General features: G+C 46.3%; 1 protein-coding gene across 1 annotated transcript in view; it reads left to right on the top strand.

The window, feature by feature from the left end:
* The first annotated feature begins 8,806 nt into the window (after window positions 1-8,806).
* Window positions 8,807-17,976, top strand: part of Cep164 (centrosomal protein 164) — a 67,193-nt gene continuing 58,023 nt past the window's right edge. The window contains exons 1-2 of the mRNA XM_059267748.1: window positions 8,807-8,966; window positions 16,271-16,389. Of these exons, the coding sequence (XP_059123731.1) occupies window positions 16,308-16,389 (82 nt within the window). The 5' untranslated portion in view covers window positions 8,807-8,966; window positions 16,271-16,307. The remainder of the gene's footprint in view (window positions 8,967-16,270; window positions 16,390-17,976) is intronic.

Genomic DNA, 17,976 nt, shown 5'->3' with positions numbered 1-17,976 from the left:
CTCCTGGATCAGCATTGATTCAGTACCCTCCATACGCCAGGCACTTCGCCTGGCACAGGGGCAAAAAAAAAAAACCGCACAGATCTCAATAGAGGTTCCACCAGGGAGAACTGTGATTTTTTTTTCACAGTGTGCTGTTAAGAATTTGGGGGCACATACCCTTAATCTTAGCAGTGGCCGGAGAACCTGTGAATTCGAGAGCAGTTTGGTCTACATAGGTAGTTCCAAGACATCCAAGATTACATAGAGAAACCCGCCTCAAAAAACAAACAAGCAGGGCTGGAGAGATGGCTCAGAGGTTAAGAGCACTGACTGCTCTTCCAAAGGTCCTGAGTTCAATTCCCAGCAACCACATGGTGGCTCACAACCATCTGTAATGAGATCTGGTGCCCTCTTCTGGCCTTCAGTCATATATGCTGTATATGTAATAAATAAATCTTTAAAAAAAAAAAAAAAAAAAAAAAAAAAAAAAAAAAAAACAAACAAACAAGCAGAGGCGGTGATGACATTGGGAGGCAGAGGCAAGAGGATCTCCGAGTTGGAGGCCAGCCTGGTCTACAGAATGAGTTCTAGGACATCCAGGGCTGTTACACAGAGAAACCCTGTCTTGAAAAACAAACAAACAAAATCCAAAAACAAAAACAAAAACCCAACAACAACAACAACAAACAAGACAAAAAAAAAGAAAAACAAAAACAAAAAAATTGGAATATATATAGGGAATATAGAAGAGGTGGCCTTTAATCTAAACCTTAAAATTGGCAGTATTTTCAGGAGCAGAGACTTGGAGGAGCAAGATTAAAAGGATAGCGCACGCCCCAGCTCACCAGGTTCCCACAGGGTGATCTGCAGCCTGTTTTGTCCAGACCTGCCACAGTTTGGAGGTAGCTGTCTCTTCTATGTCTCTGGCTGAGCCCTTGATGGTTTCTGGCCATGAATCCTCATGACCCACCCATCAGTCAAACTAAGGACCAATTGCTTCAGAAAGCTTTCAAGTATTAGCATACCAAGACATACCAACATATTCATTGATAAGAGCTTAAGATGAAAAGCTGTGGAACTCTGACCGCTTGAAGGAGGAAAACAGTATGATTATGCCATCCATCATATTATTTATCGGAAGTGGAAAGGGTTCGCTTTCAAATCCAGGACTGATGGCTGAGGTGCCTATTTAACACATCAAAGCAGACCTGGCTACTGGGTTCCCCTGCATCCCTCAGCCCCTACCTGTTACAGGGCTCTACTGGCTGCCATACACCAGGTGGGGTGGCTGTCCTGAACTATCCAGCCCAGAGGGCTGGCCTGCTCTTCCCTATACAATCCGTTTCGGTTACCCGCTCTCTTTGTATCTTTCGGCCTCCTGGCTGCTGCACCTGGCTCCTGCACCTGGCTGCTGCACCTGGCTGCTGCACCTGGCTCCTGCACCTGGCTGCTGCACCTGGTTCCATTCTTTCCCTTCTCTGTTCCCCTCCCCCTCTCCTTATATGGCTCAGGGTCATGTCCACTCTGGACTCTCCCAAATGTCCCTGCCTCTGGCTATACTCTCCCATATATCTATAATAAATTGTCTCCTCAGCCACACTGAGGGGCAGTCATGTTCCTTTCCTTTCTTTTTCTTTTTTTCATTCAGAAAGCCCTTGATAAAATTTAGTAATCATTCTGATAAAAAGTAAACAGCCAGGGCCACACAGTGAACTCTGTCTTGAGAGGTTTGCTTTATATTTATTTTGCTTTTTTTGAGACAGGGTTTCTCTATGTAACAGTCCTGGCTGTTTTGGAACTCACTTTGTAGACCAGGCTGGCCTTGAACTCACGGAGAGCCGCCTGTCTCTGCCTCCTCCTAAGTGCTGGGATTAAAGGCGTGCGCCACCATTGCCTGGTTGAAAAAAAAAAAAAAAGCTTCTTAAACTCACTAAAGAGGTGTAAGTGTATAAATTTGAAAAACGTTGTAAGATAGTTCTGTTAGTAATGTAAGTTAGAATAGAAAGTAAATCAGGTACATTTTGGACTTACAAAAATAGGATAGATAATGGAATTATTTTCTCTGAATTTGTCAAATACAAATGGACTAGACATTGTTTAGTTATTTATTGCATGTATATGTGGTATATAGTTATTGTACTTTTGTATATAGTTTTTCTTATATTAGTTATAATTTTTTTCCTTTTTTCTTTTTATTAAAATAGAAAAGGGGGAAAAATTTGTACTGTATCAAGCTGATAACAGAAAAAAATAAACAAGTAAAAATGAAAAAAAAAGCTTCTTAAATAAGGTAGCTGAGGGATAGGGTGGGGCTCAGTAGCAGAGCATATAATTATAGCAGGTGGAAGGTGCTGTGGATGATTGATTGATAAATAAAACACTGATTGGCCAGTAGCCAGGCAGGAAGTATAGGTGGGACTAGCAGAGAGGAGAATTGTGGGAAGTGGAAGGCTGAGGTATAGAGACACTGCCAGCCGCCACCATGAGAAGATGTTAAGATACCGGTAAGCCACAAGCACGTGGCAACTTATAGATTAATAGAAATGGGTTAATTTAAGATATAAGAACTAGATAACAAGAAGCCTGCTGTGACCATACAGTTTGTAAGCAATATAAGTCTCTGTTACTTGGCTGGGTCTGAGTAGCTGGGGGACTGGCGGGTGAGAGAGATTTGTCCTGACCGTGGGCCAGGTAGGACCAGGAAAACTCTAGCTACAGTAAGGTCCTAAGTTTAACTCCCAGCATCCCCCAAACAGATAACTGGTAATATTATCAATGAAGTTGATCAGGGAAAAGGAGGGTCTTAGTCTCACTCACTCTCATTCACCTTCCAAGATCTCATTCTGTAGTCCAGGCTGGCCTAGAGCTTACACTGTAGCCCTAGCATTTGGAGGCAGAGGCAAGAGGATCTCTGAGTTGGAGGCCAGCCTGGTCTACAGAGTGAGTTCTAGGACAGCCAGGGCTGTTACACAGAGAAACCCTGTCTTGAAAAACAAACAACAAAATCCAAAAACAAAACAAAACAAGACAAAAAAATTTAAATATATATAGGGAATATAGAAGAGGTGGCCTTTAATCTAAACCTTAAAATTGGAAGTATTTCCAGGAGCAGAGACTTGGAGGAGCAAGATTAAAGGGATGAGAACACGCCACAGCAGCCCTCCCACTTCTGCCTCCCAAGTACTGGGGTTACAGGTGTGAGCCATCATGCCAAGCATTGTCAGCTTCTTACCCTACAGAGTCTACATCAGCCCCACCAACTCAATAAGGTGAGAAAATTTGATTCAGCCTTGGGACCAGGAGTTCCTGGCCAGCCTTGGTGATGTATATAAAGAATAGGGATATAGTGTAGCCTGTATCCCCAGGTATGTGGGAGGCTGAGGCAGGAAGATCTGGAGTTCAAGACCAGCATGGGCTACAGAATGAGTTCAAGGCTAGTCTGACTTTGCAAGACTCTATCTCAAAAAGAAGAAGAAGAAGAAGAAGAAGAAGAAGAAGAAGAAGAAGAAGAAGAAGAAGAAGAAGGAGAAGAAAAGAAGTCCCAGGGATGGGGCTCAATGGCAAAGCACTTGCCCAGCATGCATAAAGGCTGTGCTTTGAGCCGCAGCACTGGAAACAACAAGACCAATGAATAGATTAATGTACGTGTGGGAATGGGGTGTGCATAAAGATAGCATTGATATCAGAGAGGAAGAGATGCATTAGTCAATAACTGCCATTGGTGTCATTTGTAACTAGAGTTTTTCTGCCTGGCCCACAGTCAGGACAAATCTCTGTCACCCGCCAGTCCCACAGCCGCTAAGACCCAACCAAGTAAACACAGAGACTTATATTGCTTACAAACTGTATGGCCGTGGCAGGCTTTTTGCTAACTGTTATTATATCTTAAACTAGTCCATTTCTATAAATCTATACCTTGCCACGTGGCTCGTGGCTTACTGGCATCTTCACATGTTGCTTGTCATGGTGGCGGCTGGCAGTGTCTCTCTGACTCAGCCTTCTACTTCCCAGAATTCTCTTCTCTGCTTGTCCCGCCTATCTTTTCTGCCTGGCTACTGGACAATCAGTGTTTTATTTACTAACCAATCAGAGCAACATATTTGACATACAAAACATCCCACAGCACAAGTCTCTTCCAAAAATCAGCTTCATATATACTAAAAGGTTTAACAAAAAAATGGAACTAGAGGAAAAGTAGAATATTTTCTCACTCTTATGTTAAAGAAAGCCTCCTCAGGGGGAGCTGGAGAGATGGCTCAGAGGTTAAGAGCACTGGCTGCTCTTCAGTGGTCCTGAGTTCAATTCCCATCAACCACATCATGGCTCACAAACATCTATAATGAGATCTGGCGCTCTCTTCTGGCCTGCAGGCAACGTAGGCAGAACATTGTATACATAATAAATAAATAAACCTTAAAAAAGAAAAAGTCTCCTTAATAATAAAACTTATGGGGGGAAAAATTGGTCAGATTTCCCCTGCAACATGTCTGCACACTCAGAAGCAGATTTCCCCTTAATCCTCCCTATCTCCCACTTATTGTCTGGGAGACAATCTCCTTACTGAACCTGGGTAACAGTGACATGAGCCTTGTAACAGAGAGAAGGTGGATAGGGTGACACATACCTGTAATCTCAGCACTTGGGAGGTTCCCCACTGTTCTAGACATGTCTGGTCTAGCTTGGTCTATGTACAAAGCAAGTCACAGACCAGCCAAAGCTATATAGTGAGATCCTGTGTCAGAAAAACAAAACGAAAAACCTTAATTAAGTAATCTCTGTAAAGCAGTTAGAATGGGGCGTGGCATACTGTAAACACTCAGTGAAGACTAGCTGTCAGTGTCACCACAACTAGAGACCTTTACAAAGATAAAACACAAGCCACACACTCGGAATCATTTGCTGCACTATGGGAGACAAAGGGTTAATGGCTACACTACACAAGGAACCCCCACAAATCGATGAAATTGTCCAAACAAGGTGGCAGAGAAATGAATAAGGAATTTGGAGAAGTAGTTCACAGAAGAAATTCAAATGGCCAATAACCATATAATACAAACTTCACTAATAGTGAGAAAATGTAAATTGAAACCCATCACCAGTTACTATAATAGCATACACTTTGGAGGTAGAGGTAGGAAGACAAGGAGTTCAGGGCCAACCTGGGCTATACAAGACCCCGTTCCAGAGATGGCTCACTAGTTAAAAGTACTCACTGCTCTTGCAGAGAGGGCTGTTTTTTCAGAGGACAGGAGTTCAATTCCTAGCTCCCACATCAGGCAGCTCACAGCTCTCTGTAATTCTAGCTCCAGGCCTATCCAACACTTTTGGCCTCTATAGGCACCTTCATTTGCTTGTACAAACCCACAAACAGACCACACACATGCACACAATTAAAAAATAAAATTTTAAAGAAAAAACTGGTGGTGGTGACACACACCTTTAATCCCAGTACTTGGGAGTTCAAGGCCAGCCTGGTCTACAGAGTGAGTTCCAGAACAGCCAGGGCTACACAGAGAAACCTTCTCTTAGGGTGGTGGTGGTATATATTGCCCTAGATGTAGTGGCACATACCTTTAACCCCAGAATATGGAGGCAGGTAGACATCTCTAAGTTTGAGGTCAGTCTTGTCTGCAGAGAGTTCTAGGCCAGCCAGGGACATATGGTGAGACTCTGCCTAAAATAAACAAATAAAATAAAATAAGAACGCACATTGTTCTTGGAAAGGACCCAGTTCCAAATTCAGTTCCAGCATCCACATCAAGCAACTGCCCATAACTCCAGCTCTAGAGCATATGACACTTCCGACCTCTGAGTGCACCTGCAATCACAGGCAAAAAATTAAAAAAAATTCTTTAATTTTCTTTTCTTTTCTTTTTTTTCAAGACAGGGTTTCTCTGTAGTAGCCCTGGCTGTCCTGGAACTCACTTTGTAGACCAGGCTGGCCTCGAACTCAGAGACCTGCCTGCCTCTATCTCGCCCCCCTACCCCAGTGCTGGGATTAAAGGAATGTGTCACCAAGCCCAGGTAAAACATTTTTCTTAAGTTGCAAAGATGACCAGATCTGTAATTCTAGCTACTCACTTCAGTGAGTGAAGCTATAAACACACCACTGGTTTGTCAGCTGATGTTTCAATTTTGCAGTCTCCACTTACTCCCCCCCCCCACTTTTTTTTTTTTAAACACAATTCTTTATTGATTCTTCGGGAATTTGCACATCATGCATCCCAATCCTGCTGACCTCCCAGGCCCTCCATATCCCTACATCATGCCAGTCTGCCCAAAATTAATTAAAAACAAAAGCACCAACCTACCAAACAAACAAATAAACGAACAAACAAAATCTGCCTCCCTCTTCCATCTTTTTAACATCTCTTCATCTTAGTGGCATTGGGAGCTATGGAGCTACGGTATATCACACCATGTATCCTTTTGTCCAATCAGTCTCATCTGAAAAATGTTCATTGCGTTGTTTCTTGATCAAAAAAAAAAAAAAAAAAAAAGAATTAATCACAGTTATTTGTGGATACCTTTGTGAAAAAGAACGTGCATGAATATCAAAGAAAGGTAAGGTCAGGGCTATCTGAAGAGGAGGCCTCAGGCAGAAGAGGCTTGGGCCCCGGGGGAAGCAATAATGGAGAGAACCTAAATTGCCCAAGTCCAAAGATTATCTAGGCGGTGCTCCTGGATGGTGTCAACATCTCCAAGGAGGCCTCTGAGCACCATTTCCAAAGTCTCTGTTCTGTATGAAGGGGAAGTACAAGACTCTCAATGCCAGGGATGTGCTGTTGGCCACAGAAGTGAGTTCCAGTGGGTCATTACACCACTAAAGCTCTAGAAGCATACACAAGCAGAACACACAAGAAAGCTCCCGAATAAAAGAAGGACAGAGACAGGAGAACAGATTCAGAAGAGCAGGACAAGAACAGGGAGGAAGACACTGAGGATGAACAAAGACTGGTGGAGGAATAACAGGATGAAGAAGAGGAAGAAGACAACTGAATCTTGAGAATGGACAGGCTGGCACTGTCGAACTGACCACCCTGAGACAAGTTTATGTGAAGCTTTTCCCTGCAAGGCTTAAGCTTGAGTGTCTGAGATCAAAATAAAAACTGACCAGAATGATTTAAAAAAAATGTTCATTGTAATGAGTCATTGGTCTGGTTCAAGGCCTCTGGCATATCATCATCACTGGACCCTCACCGAAACTCCTCTTAGATATCCTGCCTTTGCTCCAAGTAGTGGAGATCTTGCGTTATTGTTCCACAGGACCAGTCCCTTCAAGTACTCCAGCAGGTCATAGATGGGGTAGATGTTAGGGTGGGCCAACCCAAGGCCCAGGATGCGGGTCTGGGTGGTAGGTGAGCTGGGGGCCACTGGGACTGCCCCCTCAGGCAAGGGGCAGAGCCAGTTTCCCTAGGCCCATGCCATCCGGGCCAGCTTTCCCATGCCTGTGGTGAGGGGTGGGACCATCTCTCTTGAGTGTGGGGGCCAGCTCTCCCGCTAAAGTGTCCAGCAAGCCACAGGGCCAAATAGCCCAGGGCCAGTGAGGGGCGGAGCCGGCTCAACATGGACCTTAGATTTCAATGCTGCATGGCTCCTATTACCCCCTGTGGTAACATGGACCATGGCCATCAACACAGATCCCAACAGCCGGGTGTGAGCTGCCATGAGGGTGCCAGGAATCAAGCTCTGGTCCTCTGGAAGAGCAGCATTGGTAACCGCTGAGCTGTTTCTCCAGCCCTATACCCCAAGTTTTTGAGTATCGGAAGCTATGGGCAGTGTTTATTATGTCTGTGGTGGTGGTCTGGCGAGCCTTGGCATCCCTTCCAAGTCTGGTCTGTTGGCCCCTCAGGGACGTTTTTTAAAGATTGTGATGAGGAGGAGGACCAGTGATTTTTTTTTCATCCGTGGTGAGAATACTGGAAGCGTAGGTCAGAAGGCAGCAGAAACAGGAGAAATACATCCTGTTGTCCGGTTTGAGATTCACAGTAACAACACTCCTAAGTTTCTCCTTGTAAAATTAGACTCTAGTGGCATGGGACTGCAAGTCGGACGGCTCAGCATTTGAGAGCTCTTGCTGTTCTTGCAGAGGACCAAGATTTAGTTCCTAGCACCCACAAGGTGGCGCTCAACTGGGCCCTCTTCTGGCCTCCACGAGCACCAGGCATGCATCAGGTGTACAGATGTACAGACAAACGTAGACAAAACATCCACACTTTTTTTTTTTTTTTTTTTTTGAGACAGGATTTCACTGTGTAGCCGCAGCTGGCTTGGAACTCACTATGCAGACCAGGCTATCCTAAAACTCACAGAGATCTGCCTGCCTCTGTATCCCGATTTCTAGGCCTAAACGCTTGTGCCACCAGGCCTGACCCACCCACACATATTAGAAGGAAAAAGTAGCCAGTTCTCTTAACAACCAAGTTGTTCCTTCATAATTCTTTTATTAAAGGCCCAGTCAGTGGGTTGACTATTGGTAATCGCTGTCGTTCACCTGATTTTACTCACACTTTATAGAATGATGGTCTTTAAGTGATGGATAATTCACATTGCTATTAATATTATGAATGCTCCCTTCCTACCGCGGAAGAAATTCTATCTACATTCAGGTCTCTGTTTCAACCCCTTGGTGATGGTGGTGGTGGTGGTGGTGGTGGTGGTGGTGGTGGTGGTGGTGGAGATCCACGATCTTAAACTACAACTTCCATGAAGCAACGGGCAAAGCCTGCGTGATCTGACGGGACCTTCAACCAATCCAATGCCACGTCTCTTAGTCAGCGACCTATTGGCTCCTGGTAGAGGCGGGACTCTCAGTTGCTAGGCTGGTGCCTTTCCGGAAGTGGTTGCTGGTCGCTGCAGGGCAACACCCCGGCGTCCCTGGAAGCGGGGAGCCGGACACCCCGGCGTCCCTGAAAGTGGGGGGCCGGGGTGGTGCTGGGGAGGCGGCACAGAGCCATCGTCCCAGAACTCCGGGTTGGGGACAGGTGAGACCTCCTCGGTAGCCCGGTTTGGTGGCGTGGCGGGTAAGGAGTTTGCAGGGAGCTGAGACACGGCGAGGAGTTGCTGCGCGGGAACTGAGGTGGGAGAGGAGAGCCCTCGGCGTGAGCGGCCTAGCTTTCTAACCTCTCCTGAATCAACCCTCCCCCCCTCCGGCCCCCACCACTCCACCCCGCTCCTCTCGTAGCCCACTCCTGGGCTGTCCCAAGCTCAAACCAGCTCTTGGCATCTTTTGGCCCCCTGGGCAAGAGGGGGAGGTTTTGGGTTTTCTTTGCACTGATTCGGCAATCTCCTCCCGGAACCGCTGCCCTCTTCTTTGGCCTCTCTGGCGCATCTGCCAGATCAGCCCTCTGCAGGCCCCTGCTTGCTTCTTATCGGACTTCAGCTCTGGGGATTGCGCCCAGAGCTTCAGTTACCGGCTGCTCAGCGAAGTACTTGCTGCCTGGGCTGATACCTCCGTCTCGAGCTTAGAACTGCTTATGGATCGTCTCCAGCTTTCTCTGGACTCCAGATCAATCTCTTGCGTGTTTCTTGTCTCAGTGGAGAACTTCCCCCGTCGTTTAGCTCAGTCTGCGCTGGGAATTCGTTCTAGTGCCTGCAGCACGCATCTTTTGGCGTGGCTCGGATTCTAGGCAGTCTGCTGTGGGGTTGCTTCATGGCTAAGGCCTAAAATCAGAACGTACTGGCTGAAATCGTCTCTGCTTTCTCTCTTCTCTCCCTTCACCTAGACCGCAAGACCTGTCGTTCTGCTTTCTCCTACCCGCTGGATCGGTCCCTTTTCATTCAGGTAGCCACTGACTTGCTTTGTAATCTCTCGGTTGTGCTTTGAGGATAACTGCCTCTGTTCTTCTCCCTCTCTGATTAGTTCCTTGGCAGCTGCCAGTCACCTTTCTCAACTGTAAATCTCATCACTTTGGCTCCTTGCTGAAATCCCTCTGACAGCCTCTTAGGAAGTCCTGCATACAGCTTCAGCTCTCTCAAGCCTGTATTAGCTGCTCCTTGCCTTCCATCCTAGCAGTCTCTTTATTTGAAAAGTGGGGATAGTAACCCTTATCTAGCTGAGAGGGTGAGATGATGGACATAAAGCCCTCAGTACAACATAGAAATATGCAGTGAGTCTAAGCTTTTGTTGTTGTAATTACTCCTGACCCTTCCAAGCACGTGTGCTGCCCTCCCCCATACACACACACACACACACACATTTGTTGTTTTGTGGTACCAGGGATTGAACTCAGGGCTTCGCACATTCTAGGCAAGCACTCTATAGCCCTAGTCTCCCCCGCTTCCCACCGAGCCACTTGGCCTTTGTTCATGGTGTTCCTTCAGCTTTCCTTGCTGTGGGGGCTGGTGTGATAGTTGCGATGGTAAAGTTCTTTCTCTGTAAGCATGAGAACCCGAGTTTAGTCCCTTGTAACAAGCCAGGCATGGTGGTTCCTGCTCACAACCTCTGCTGGAGACAGAGAGACAAGTGGATCCCTGCCTGGACTGGAGTTACAGGTGGTTTGAGCTGGGACCTGGACTCAGGTCCTCTGGAAGGGCATCCAGTGCTCTTACCCGCTGAGCCATCTCTGCAGCCCCAGCCACGCTGACTTTCTTCCTTCTGGTCTGACTTCCCTTTTCAGTCTGTTCTGGAACTCAAGGTTCTTTCGGCATGGCTTTGCATTTTCCCGCCTCCCCAGCAACGTCTCTGCTACTTTCCAATTTGGTGGTGTCCGCTGCTGCAGGGTATATGTGTGTGTGTGTGTGTGTGTGTGTGTGTGTGTGTGTGTGTATAAGAGAGAGTGTGAGAGAGAGGACAACTTGAAGTGGAAGGAAACTTCCACCATGTGGGTCTTGGGGATTGAACACAGGTTGTTAGGCTTGGTGACAAGTATCCAGTGAATCATCTTGCTGGCCTCCTCCCCCATCTTTTTTCTTTTTCTTCTCTTCTCTTCTCTTCTCTTCTCTTTTCTTCTCTCTCTCTTCCTCTCTCTCTCTCTCTCTCTCTCTCTCTCTCTCTCCTTCCCTCCCTCCTTTCCTTTCCTTCCTTTTTTTTTTTTTTTTTTGAGATAGGGCCTTAAATAGCTTTGGCTGCCCTTGATTGAACTCTCGTAGTTGAGGATGACCTTGAACTTGGGATTCTGTTGGCACCTCCTTGTGCTGAGATGATGGGTGTGCTTACATCTCCATGCAAGTTCAGGGCTGAGGCTCTTATCTGGGGCTGTCTGGCTAAGCGGTAGTTGCTGGGGAGTGATGACTGAATCGGTTTACATCGCATGTCTAAGGGAAACTTGATAGGCGCTCTCCAGATGACTTTTCCATCTCATGAGTGGCCTCTGAGAGCTATCAGTGAGGTATGAGTTCTGTCTGCACACTTCTCCTGCCTTGTTTCCCTGTGCCCTCTTGCTCAGCCTCTCCTTGCCACATTTCTCTGAAGCCAGGAAAGGTCTAATATAGCCCAAACATATTCCTGGCAGAAGATTTGCCTGAAATTTGGAAAAAAAAAAATCCATGAATTCAGATTTTTTTTCAGTTTCTTTTTGGCCTGTAGGTAATTAACTATAGATAATTTTGTTAATAGTCAGGTATCCTGGTTTGCCATCTATTGCTGTGAAAAACACCATGACCAAAGCACCTTGGGGAGAAGAAGGTTTATTTTGTCTTACAGCGTCATGAAGGGACGTCAGGGGAGGAACTCAAGGAGGAACCATGCTTGCTGTACGGGATCACTCTGCATGGCTCGATCAGCTACTGTTCTTTTTTCTTGTTTTTTTTTTTTTCTCTTTTCTTTTCTCATTCTTTCCTTCTTTCTTTCTTCCTTTCTTTTTTTTTTTTTTTTTTTTTTTTTTGAGATAGGGGCTCTCTGTGTAGCCCTGGCTGTTCTGAAACGCACTATGTAGACCAGGTTTTACCTGCCTATGCCTCCCTATTGCTGATACTAGAGGCCTGTGCCACCACACCCAGTTTCTGCCACCTTTCCTTTTTTTTTTTTTTTTTTTTTTTGGTTTTTTGAGACAGGGTTTCTCTGTGTAGCTTTGTGCCTTTCCTGGGACTCACTTGGTAGTCCAGGCTGGCCTCGAACTCACAGAGATCCGCCTGGCTCTGCCTCCCGAGTGCTGGGATTAAAGGCGTGCGCCACCACCGCCCGGCTTCTGCTACTTTTCTTATACAACCCAGGACCATGTGTCCAGGGCTGGCACAGAACACAGTGGGCTGGGCCCTCCCACATCAGTCACCAATCAAGATCATCCCTACAGATATGCCCACAGGCCAGTCTGATGGAGGCAGTTCCTCAACTGAGGTTCCTTCTTCCCAGGTGGCTCTAGTTTGTGTCAAGTTGACAGACTAAACAACTCTTTTGCTCTGAGGACATCAGTTGTTTCTGGCTGTTGATTTCTGCAGATGGGATGTAGGGGTAGGCCACACTCCTCAGACGCAGAGTTTCTCAGGCTGTGTGAAAAGGTCACTACAGCGCTTGTGTGGCTCTGTGTCTGATAAGTGGTTGTTCACCTGGTGTTTGGGTCACTGTTGAGTCCTCTCAGTCTGCGCTCCTTCCTTTTCTCTTCCCCTCTTCTTTCTAATTAAGAGGATTAACGACTCCGGTGACCCCATATGTGCCCTGCTTTCTGCCCATCTCTGTTCTCTTTTTCAGCCTGAGGGACGGTCTGGTCCTGCCCGCCTCTGACTCAGTGTAGAGGCATAGTGTCTGGAGGGTGGTCAGGCTTCTGAGGGATTTTCTGTCAGCTTAGGTATTGCAGGGAAATCCCCCCACCCCCCAAATTTTTTCCTTGCTTAGAGGAGGTATGGTGGGAATAGGCAGGGCAGAGGCTGGTTTTCTTGGGGGTCTAGTGGACTGAAGGAGGGATCAGTGTCATGATCACAAAAGGCCACAGTCACAGGTCCTGATGGGTTCTGTGTTGTTTGTCAGGGGTCCATCTCTAAGGATCTTGGATAGATTCAGTTACCAGGTTCAGCCATTACTGAACATTCCATCCCAGGCCTGGCCAGTCTTGACCTTTATGATGGGCAATGGGGAGAAGAGGGAAAATGTCTTTTTGCTGGAAGAGGGGCATTGCATGCTCGTTGTCCCAGGTGGAATAGTCAAGTTTCTGAAGAAGTGGGCAGGAGAGCAGGACCTGCTGTGCTGGTCACACCTGGGGTGGCTGACGCAGGTGGGGAGGGCTGGGACAGGCTGTTGGTTTCTGCTTCAATAGTTTTCAGCATGGGAGCTTTTGTGGGGAAGGTTACTAGAACTCTGGGGTCCAGAGCGAGAGGTGAGACTAGGGGCCGGAGGAGAGGACCAGTCCCAGCATTGTATGAGGATCTCCAGCACTGCAAACAAGCAAATCTAATAACAGACAGAGGCTGGAGAGATGGCTCAGTGGTTAAGACACTGACTACGAATGAGGCAGTTCCACCGAGTTTATCTGATAATCAAAGGGGTTTATTTGGGTTAACTCACAATAAGCATAAGGGAGCTGGTGGCAGGATCCAGGAAGGGTAGGACACGGTCCAACACGGTTCTCTGGAGAACTCTGCCTTGATCCTTGTGTCCCGCTCATCCAGAAAGGACATTTGTACTGTCAGCAGTCGAGGCAAGGGCAGTTCTTTGCCCAGCAGGCCATTTTGTGCCAAGAGGAAGACAAACTTCCAAACAGCAATGTCTTAGAAGCCCACCATTCTCTCGGGATCACATCGGTGCTGCCGGGAGCAATCATGTCTCATGTCAACAGAATTTTAAGTTATTTAAATGCCGTATTTTCTACGTCTATGAAGTGTTTGAAGATTACCTGTCCATCTCACCTATATATCCATAAATCTGGACAACCTAACTACCATAACTATAGAGATGGCAAGCATAGGTGACTATAAATCTATAAGTCTTATCTACCTAAATAACCTAAGGACTAAGGCTTCACGTAAACAAGGTAAACAGTCTGTAAGCAAATGTACAGTAAAAATACAGTGACCTCAAAATTGTGACAGTGCACAAAATAGCTTAAGCATAGGTAGGAATGTATAGTGCAATATGCAATATGACAATAATCCTAAATATGTATGAATATACAAAATATCCTAAACAGAGGTAGAACACACATACAGTATGACAAATATAATTTTACATTTGTATCAATATATAAACATTTCAAATAAGAGTAGAAATATATGTAAGTACAACAAATATAGTTCTGTATTTGTATCAGTATACAAATGATCTTAAATAGGAATATAAAAATAGTTTACATTTGTATCAATATACAAGAATCCATAACAGTGCAATATATCTAAGGCTGATATTTTACTAAATTAATTTACTAGTAAATATAATAATCTTACCTGCTGCCTACTAGGGGCGGTGCTTCAGGGGTAAAGCCCAGACAACCACCCCTACAGACTATTCTGCCAGAGGTCCTGAGTTCAATTCCCAGCAACCATGTGGTAGCTCACAGCCATCTGTAGTGAGATCTGGTGCCCTCTTCTGGCATGTAGGCAGAACACTGTATACATAATAAATAAATCTTTAAAAAAAAATAACATACAGTAAACATAGAGAACAACACTCGTTTGTCAGCTAAGAACTTGGCCCCACTGCATCCCTAGACTGGAAACTGGTGTCAAAGTAGATTCCTGTCATAGTCAGCTTGGACTGATAGGTGGTGGCTTACACCACAGGGATCCATTTTCTTATAGTTCTGGAAGTCACAGATCAAGATCCTCCCTAATTCCTGCCTTGCACGTGGCTACCTACCATCCTGCTTTGTCTTCATTTGATGGAGTGAAAACTGATTTCTCTTCCTTTGCTTAGAAGGACACTAATCCTGTTAGGTCAGGGCCCCATCCTTATGACCTCACTTAATGTTGATTATGTCTTAAAGACCCTGCTTCTTTTTTATTTTATTTTTTATTTTTTCTTGTTTTTCCAAGACAGGGTTTCTCTGTTGTTTTGGTGCCTGTCCTGAATCTCGCTCTGTAGACCAGGCTGGCCTCGAACTCACAGAGATCTGCGTGGCTCTGCCTCCTAAGTGCTGGGATTAAAGGCGTGTGCCACCCCTACCCGGTGACCCTGCTTCTTATAAAGTCAGATCATAAGTGCTTTGGAAGGACACAGCCCAGTCCATCAGGACTGCTCTCTTCCCTTCCTCCTTTGTGCTCCCATTAAGCCTAATAGCCATGTCCTTGTCCCTTTTCACCTCTGCTGCTTCCGCCCTCCTTTATGCCCTCGCTAACTATCACTGTGAAGGAAGCCTTCTCAACTGCCTTTCTGGACACCAGTTTCTTATTTCTCCAACTCAGCCACGCCAGTCTTACCAGAGTTCCTGTCCTAAATAAATGGCCACCCTGTGTCATTTTTCTCTTCCCAAAGCCCTCAGTGACATCCCCTTACTGCAGGGCATGAGGCTCCCATGTCTAGCTCCTGCCAAGCATGCTGTGAGTCTGTGCTCTAGGACATCTGCAGGCGTCACCCTTTGCTCCCTGTCTAGGGTGCTTTCCTCATCCTTCAGTGGGAATTGTCCTCTTGTCTTAGTGCTCTCAGAGCAGGTGCTGAGGTCGCATTGGCTCCTGGCCCTGAATTGCTTGCCCTGGGGCACCATTGACTCTAATGGCCTCTCTGTGCCCTGGGCTGTGCTGACACCCGAGGGCCTGTGTTTTTGGTGTCACTGGAGTTTTCTGGCTGAGCTTACTACAGTTGGGGTAGTAAAGATTTATTTATTAATTATGTATACAGTGAGTGTTCAGCCTGCAGGCCAGAAGAGGGCACCAGATCTCATTACAGATGGTTGTGAGCCACCATGTGGTTGCTGGGAATTGAACTCAGGACCTCTAGAAGAACAACCAGTGCTCTTAACCTCTGAGCCATCTCTCCAGCCCTATTTTTGTTTTATGTACATGAATGTTTGACTGCATTTATGGACGCGCGCCATGTGTGTCCCTAATGCAGGCAGAGGCCAGAAGATGGTGTCAGATCCCCTGGTACTGGAGTTACAGAAGGTTGTGAGCCACCACGTGGGTGCTAGGGAATTGAACCCAGGTCTTTTGGAAGAGTAACCAGTGCTTTTAACCACTGAGGTATCTCTCCTGTCCTCAAGTTAAACACGTTAGAAAGCTAGTCTCTTGTGGTGCATTGTGTGTTCTCTAACCTTGGGCAGGGGCAAGCCAGGGAAATCGCCCAGGCACAGAGTCTGTGCAGCTCTGAACTGCAGGCAGGATCCTCAGCCATGCTGGTTTGCAGCGTCTGGTGTGACCCAGATGCTCTATGACCCAACTCACCTTTTCCCTCCCAGACCAGCTCACTGATTTTCTCTTTGGATAGGGTCTCTGGGATTGAGATAGATACGCCAGGCTGAATCATGGCTAGACGACCCATCCTCTTAGGTGACCAGCTGGTTCTGGAGGAAGATTCTGATGAGACCTACATCCCCAGTGAGCAAGGTAAGAGGCTTGTGGTGGACTGTAACGGTCCTTTGAGGGCAGACATTATATTTGATTTTTAAAACATTAACTTACATGTGTGGGTGTTTTGCCTACCATAGATATGTATACCTGTATGCAGTGCCTGCAGAGGCCAGAAGAGGGCATTAGAGCCCCTGCAACTGGAGTTACAGATGGCTGTGAGCCACCATGTGGGTGCTGGGAATTGAACCTGGGTCCTCTGGAAGAGCAGCCAGTGCTCTAACCACTAAGCCCAACCCCCTGATTTGCTTTTGTTTTTCCAGTACAATGTTGGTTCATGCACAGGGCTGCTCAGTATATTTGGGTTAGATCAGAGGTTGGCAAACGATAGCCTTTGGGCCCAAGTTGGCACCTTGCCTGCGTTTTGTCAATAAAATTTTATTGGAAGACAGCCGTGCTTATTTCTACATCCTCTGTGATTGTCTTCATGCTATAATGGTGGTGTCAAATAATTGTGACAGATCTATAACCTACAAAGCTTGCAGTGTTTAACTCTCTGACCCTTTATAGGAAACGTTTTCTGACCTTGGAGATCAGCTTGGTTTTAAATGAGATAGTAGCATAGGGGATATTGTGAAGTATGACATGTGAATCCAACTTCTTTAGAACAAGCTAAGGCTGGCATGTTGGCATTCCCTGTAATCCCAGCATTTAAGGGGCTGAGGGAGGAGGATTGCTACAAGTTAAAGGCCAGGACTACAGAATGAGTTTGAGGCTAGCCTGAGCTACATCATCTTAAAAACAACAAAAATAACAAGGTTGTGGCTCAGTTGGTGGAGTGCTTGCCTAGCGTGCATGAAGCCCCAGGGTCAGTTCTAGTATCTCATAAATCGAGGCGTGGAGGTACAGCTCTCAGGAAAGTGCATGCGTGCGTGCGTGCGTGCGTGTGTGCGTGCGTGCGTACGTGCGTGCAGGATAACAAGGGAGGAACTGCAGTTCACTGTCATGTCACTAGTTTAAGGTCCTTTTTTAAAACAAAAACAACAAAAAGAAAAAAGCATTATTTATTTAGTTACTTTGTTCTAGCCTTGTTTTTAAAACACTGTATTTATTTCCCTTTCAAACTCCACAGCAAGCTGAGTATAGTCGTGCATGCGTTTACCTTTAATCCCAGCAGTTGGGAGACAGAGGCAGGATCTCTGAGTTCCAGGCCAGCCTGGTCTACAAAGTGAGTTCCAGGCCAGACAGGGCTACACAGTGAGACCCTCTTTCAAGCAATAATAACAGAAACCGAAAAGCAACCCCACAGTAACTCTGTGAATCAGGTCCTGTCCTTGTCCCCACCTGTGAGAGAGGTTCCTGTAGCTGCACTGTGCTGAGTGGAGCTGGGCCACTCCAGCCCCTGAAGTGCTTTGCCGTTCATGGATTGAAATTTGCTTTGACACCCTGAAGAGCTGCGGACCTAGACACAAGTTATTCCTCCAGCTCAGGTGGTTCATGGGCCTGGTAGACAGGGGTAAGAACATGTGCCCTCTGCGAGTTTCAGATCCCATTTATCTTGTGATTTGCTTCTAGCCTAGTGTGTTTTCTGATTGCCAAGTAGAAGTTGTAAAACTGAATATAGTC

The sequence above is a fragment of the Peromyscus eremicus genome, chromosome 7, assembly GCF_949786415.1.
Source record: "Peromyscus eremicus chromosome 7, PerEre_H2_v1, whole genome shotgun sequence".
Classification (NCBI taxonomy): Eukaryota; Metazoa; Chordata; class Mammalia; order Rodentia; family Cricetidae; genus Peromyscus; species Peromyscus eremicus.
The sequence above is the reverse complement of the archived record's forward strand: the minus strand, read 5'-3'. Positions and strand labels throughout refer to the sequence as shown.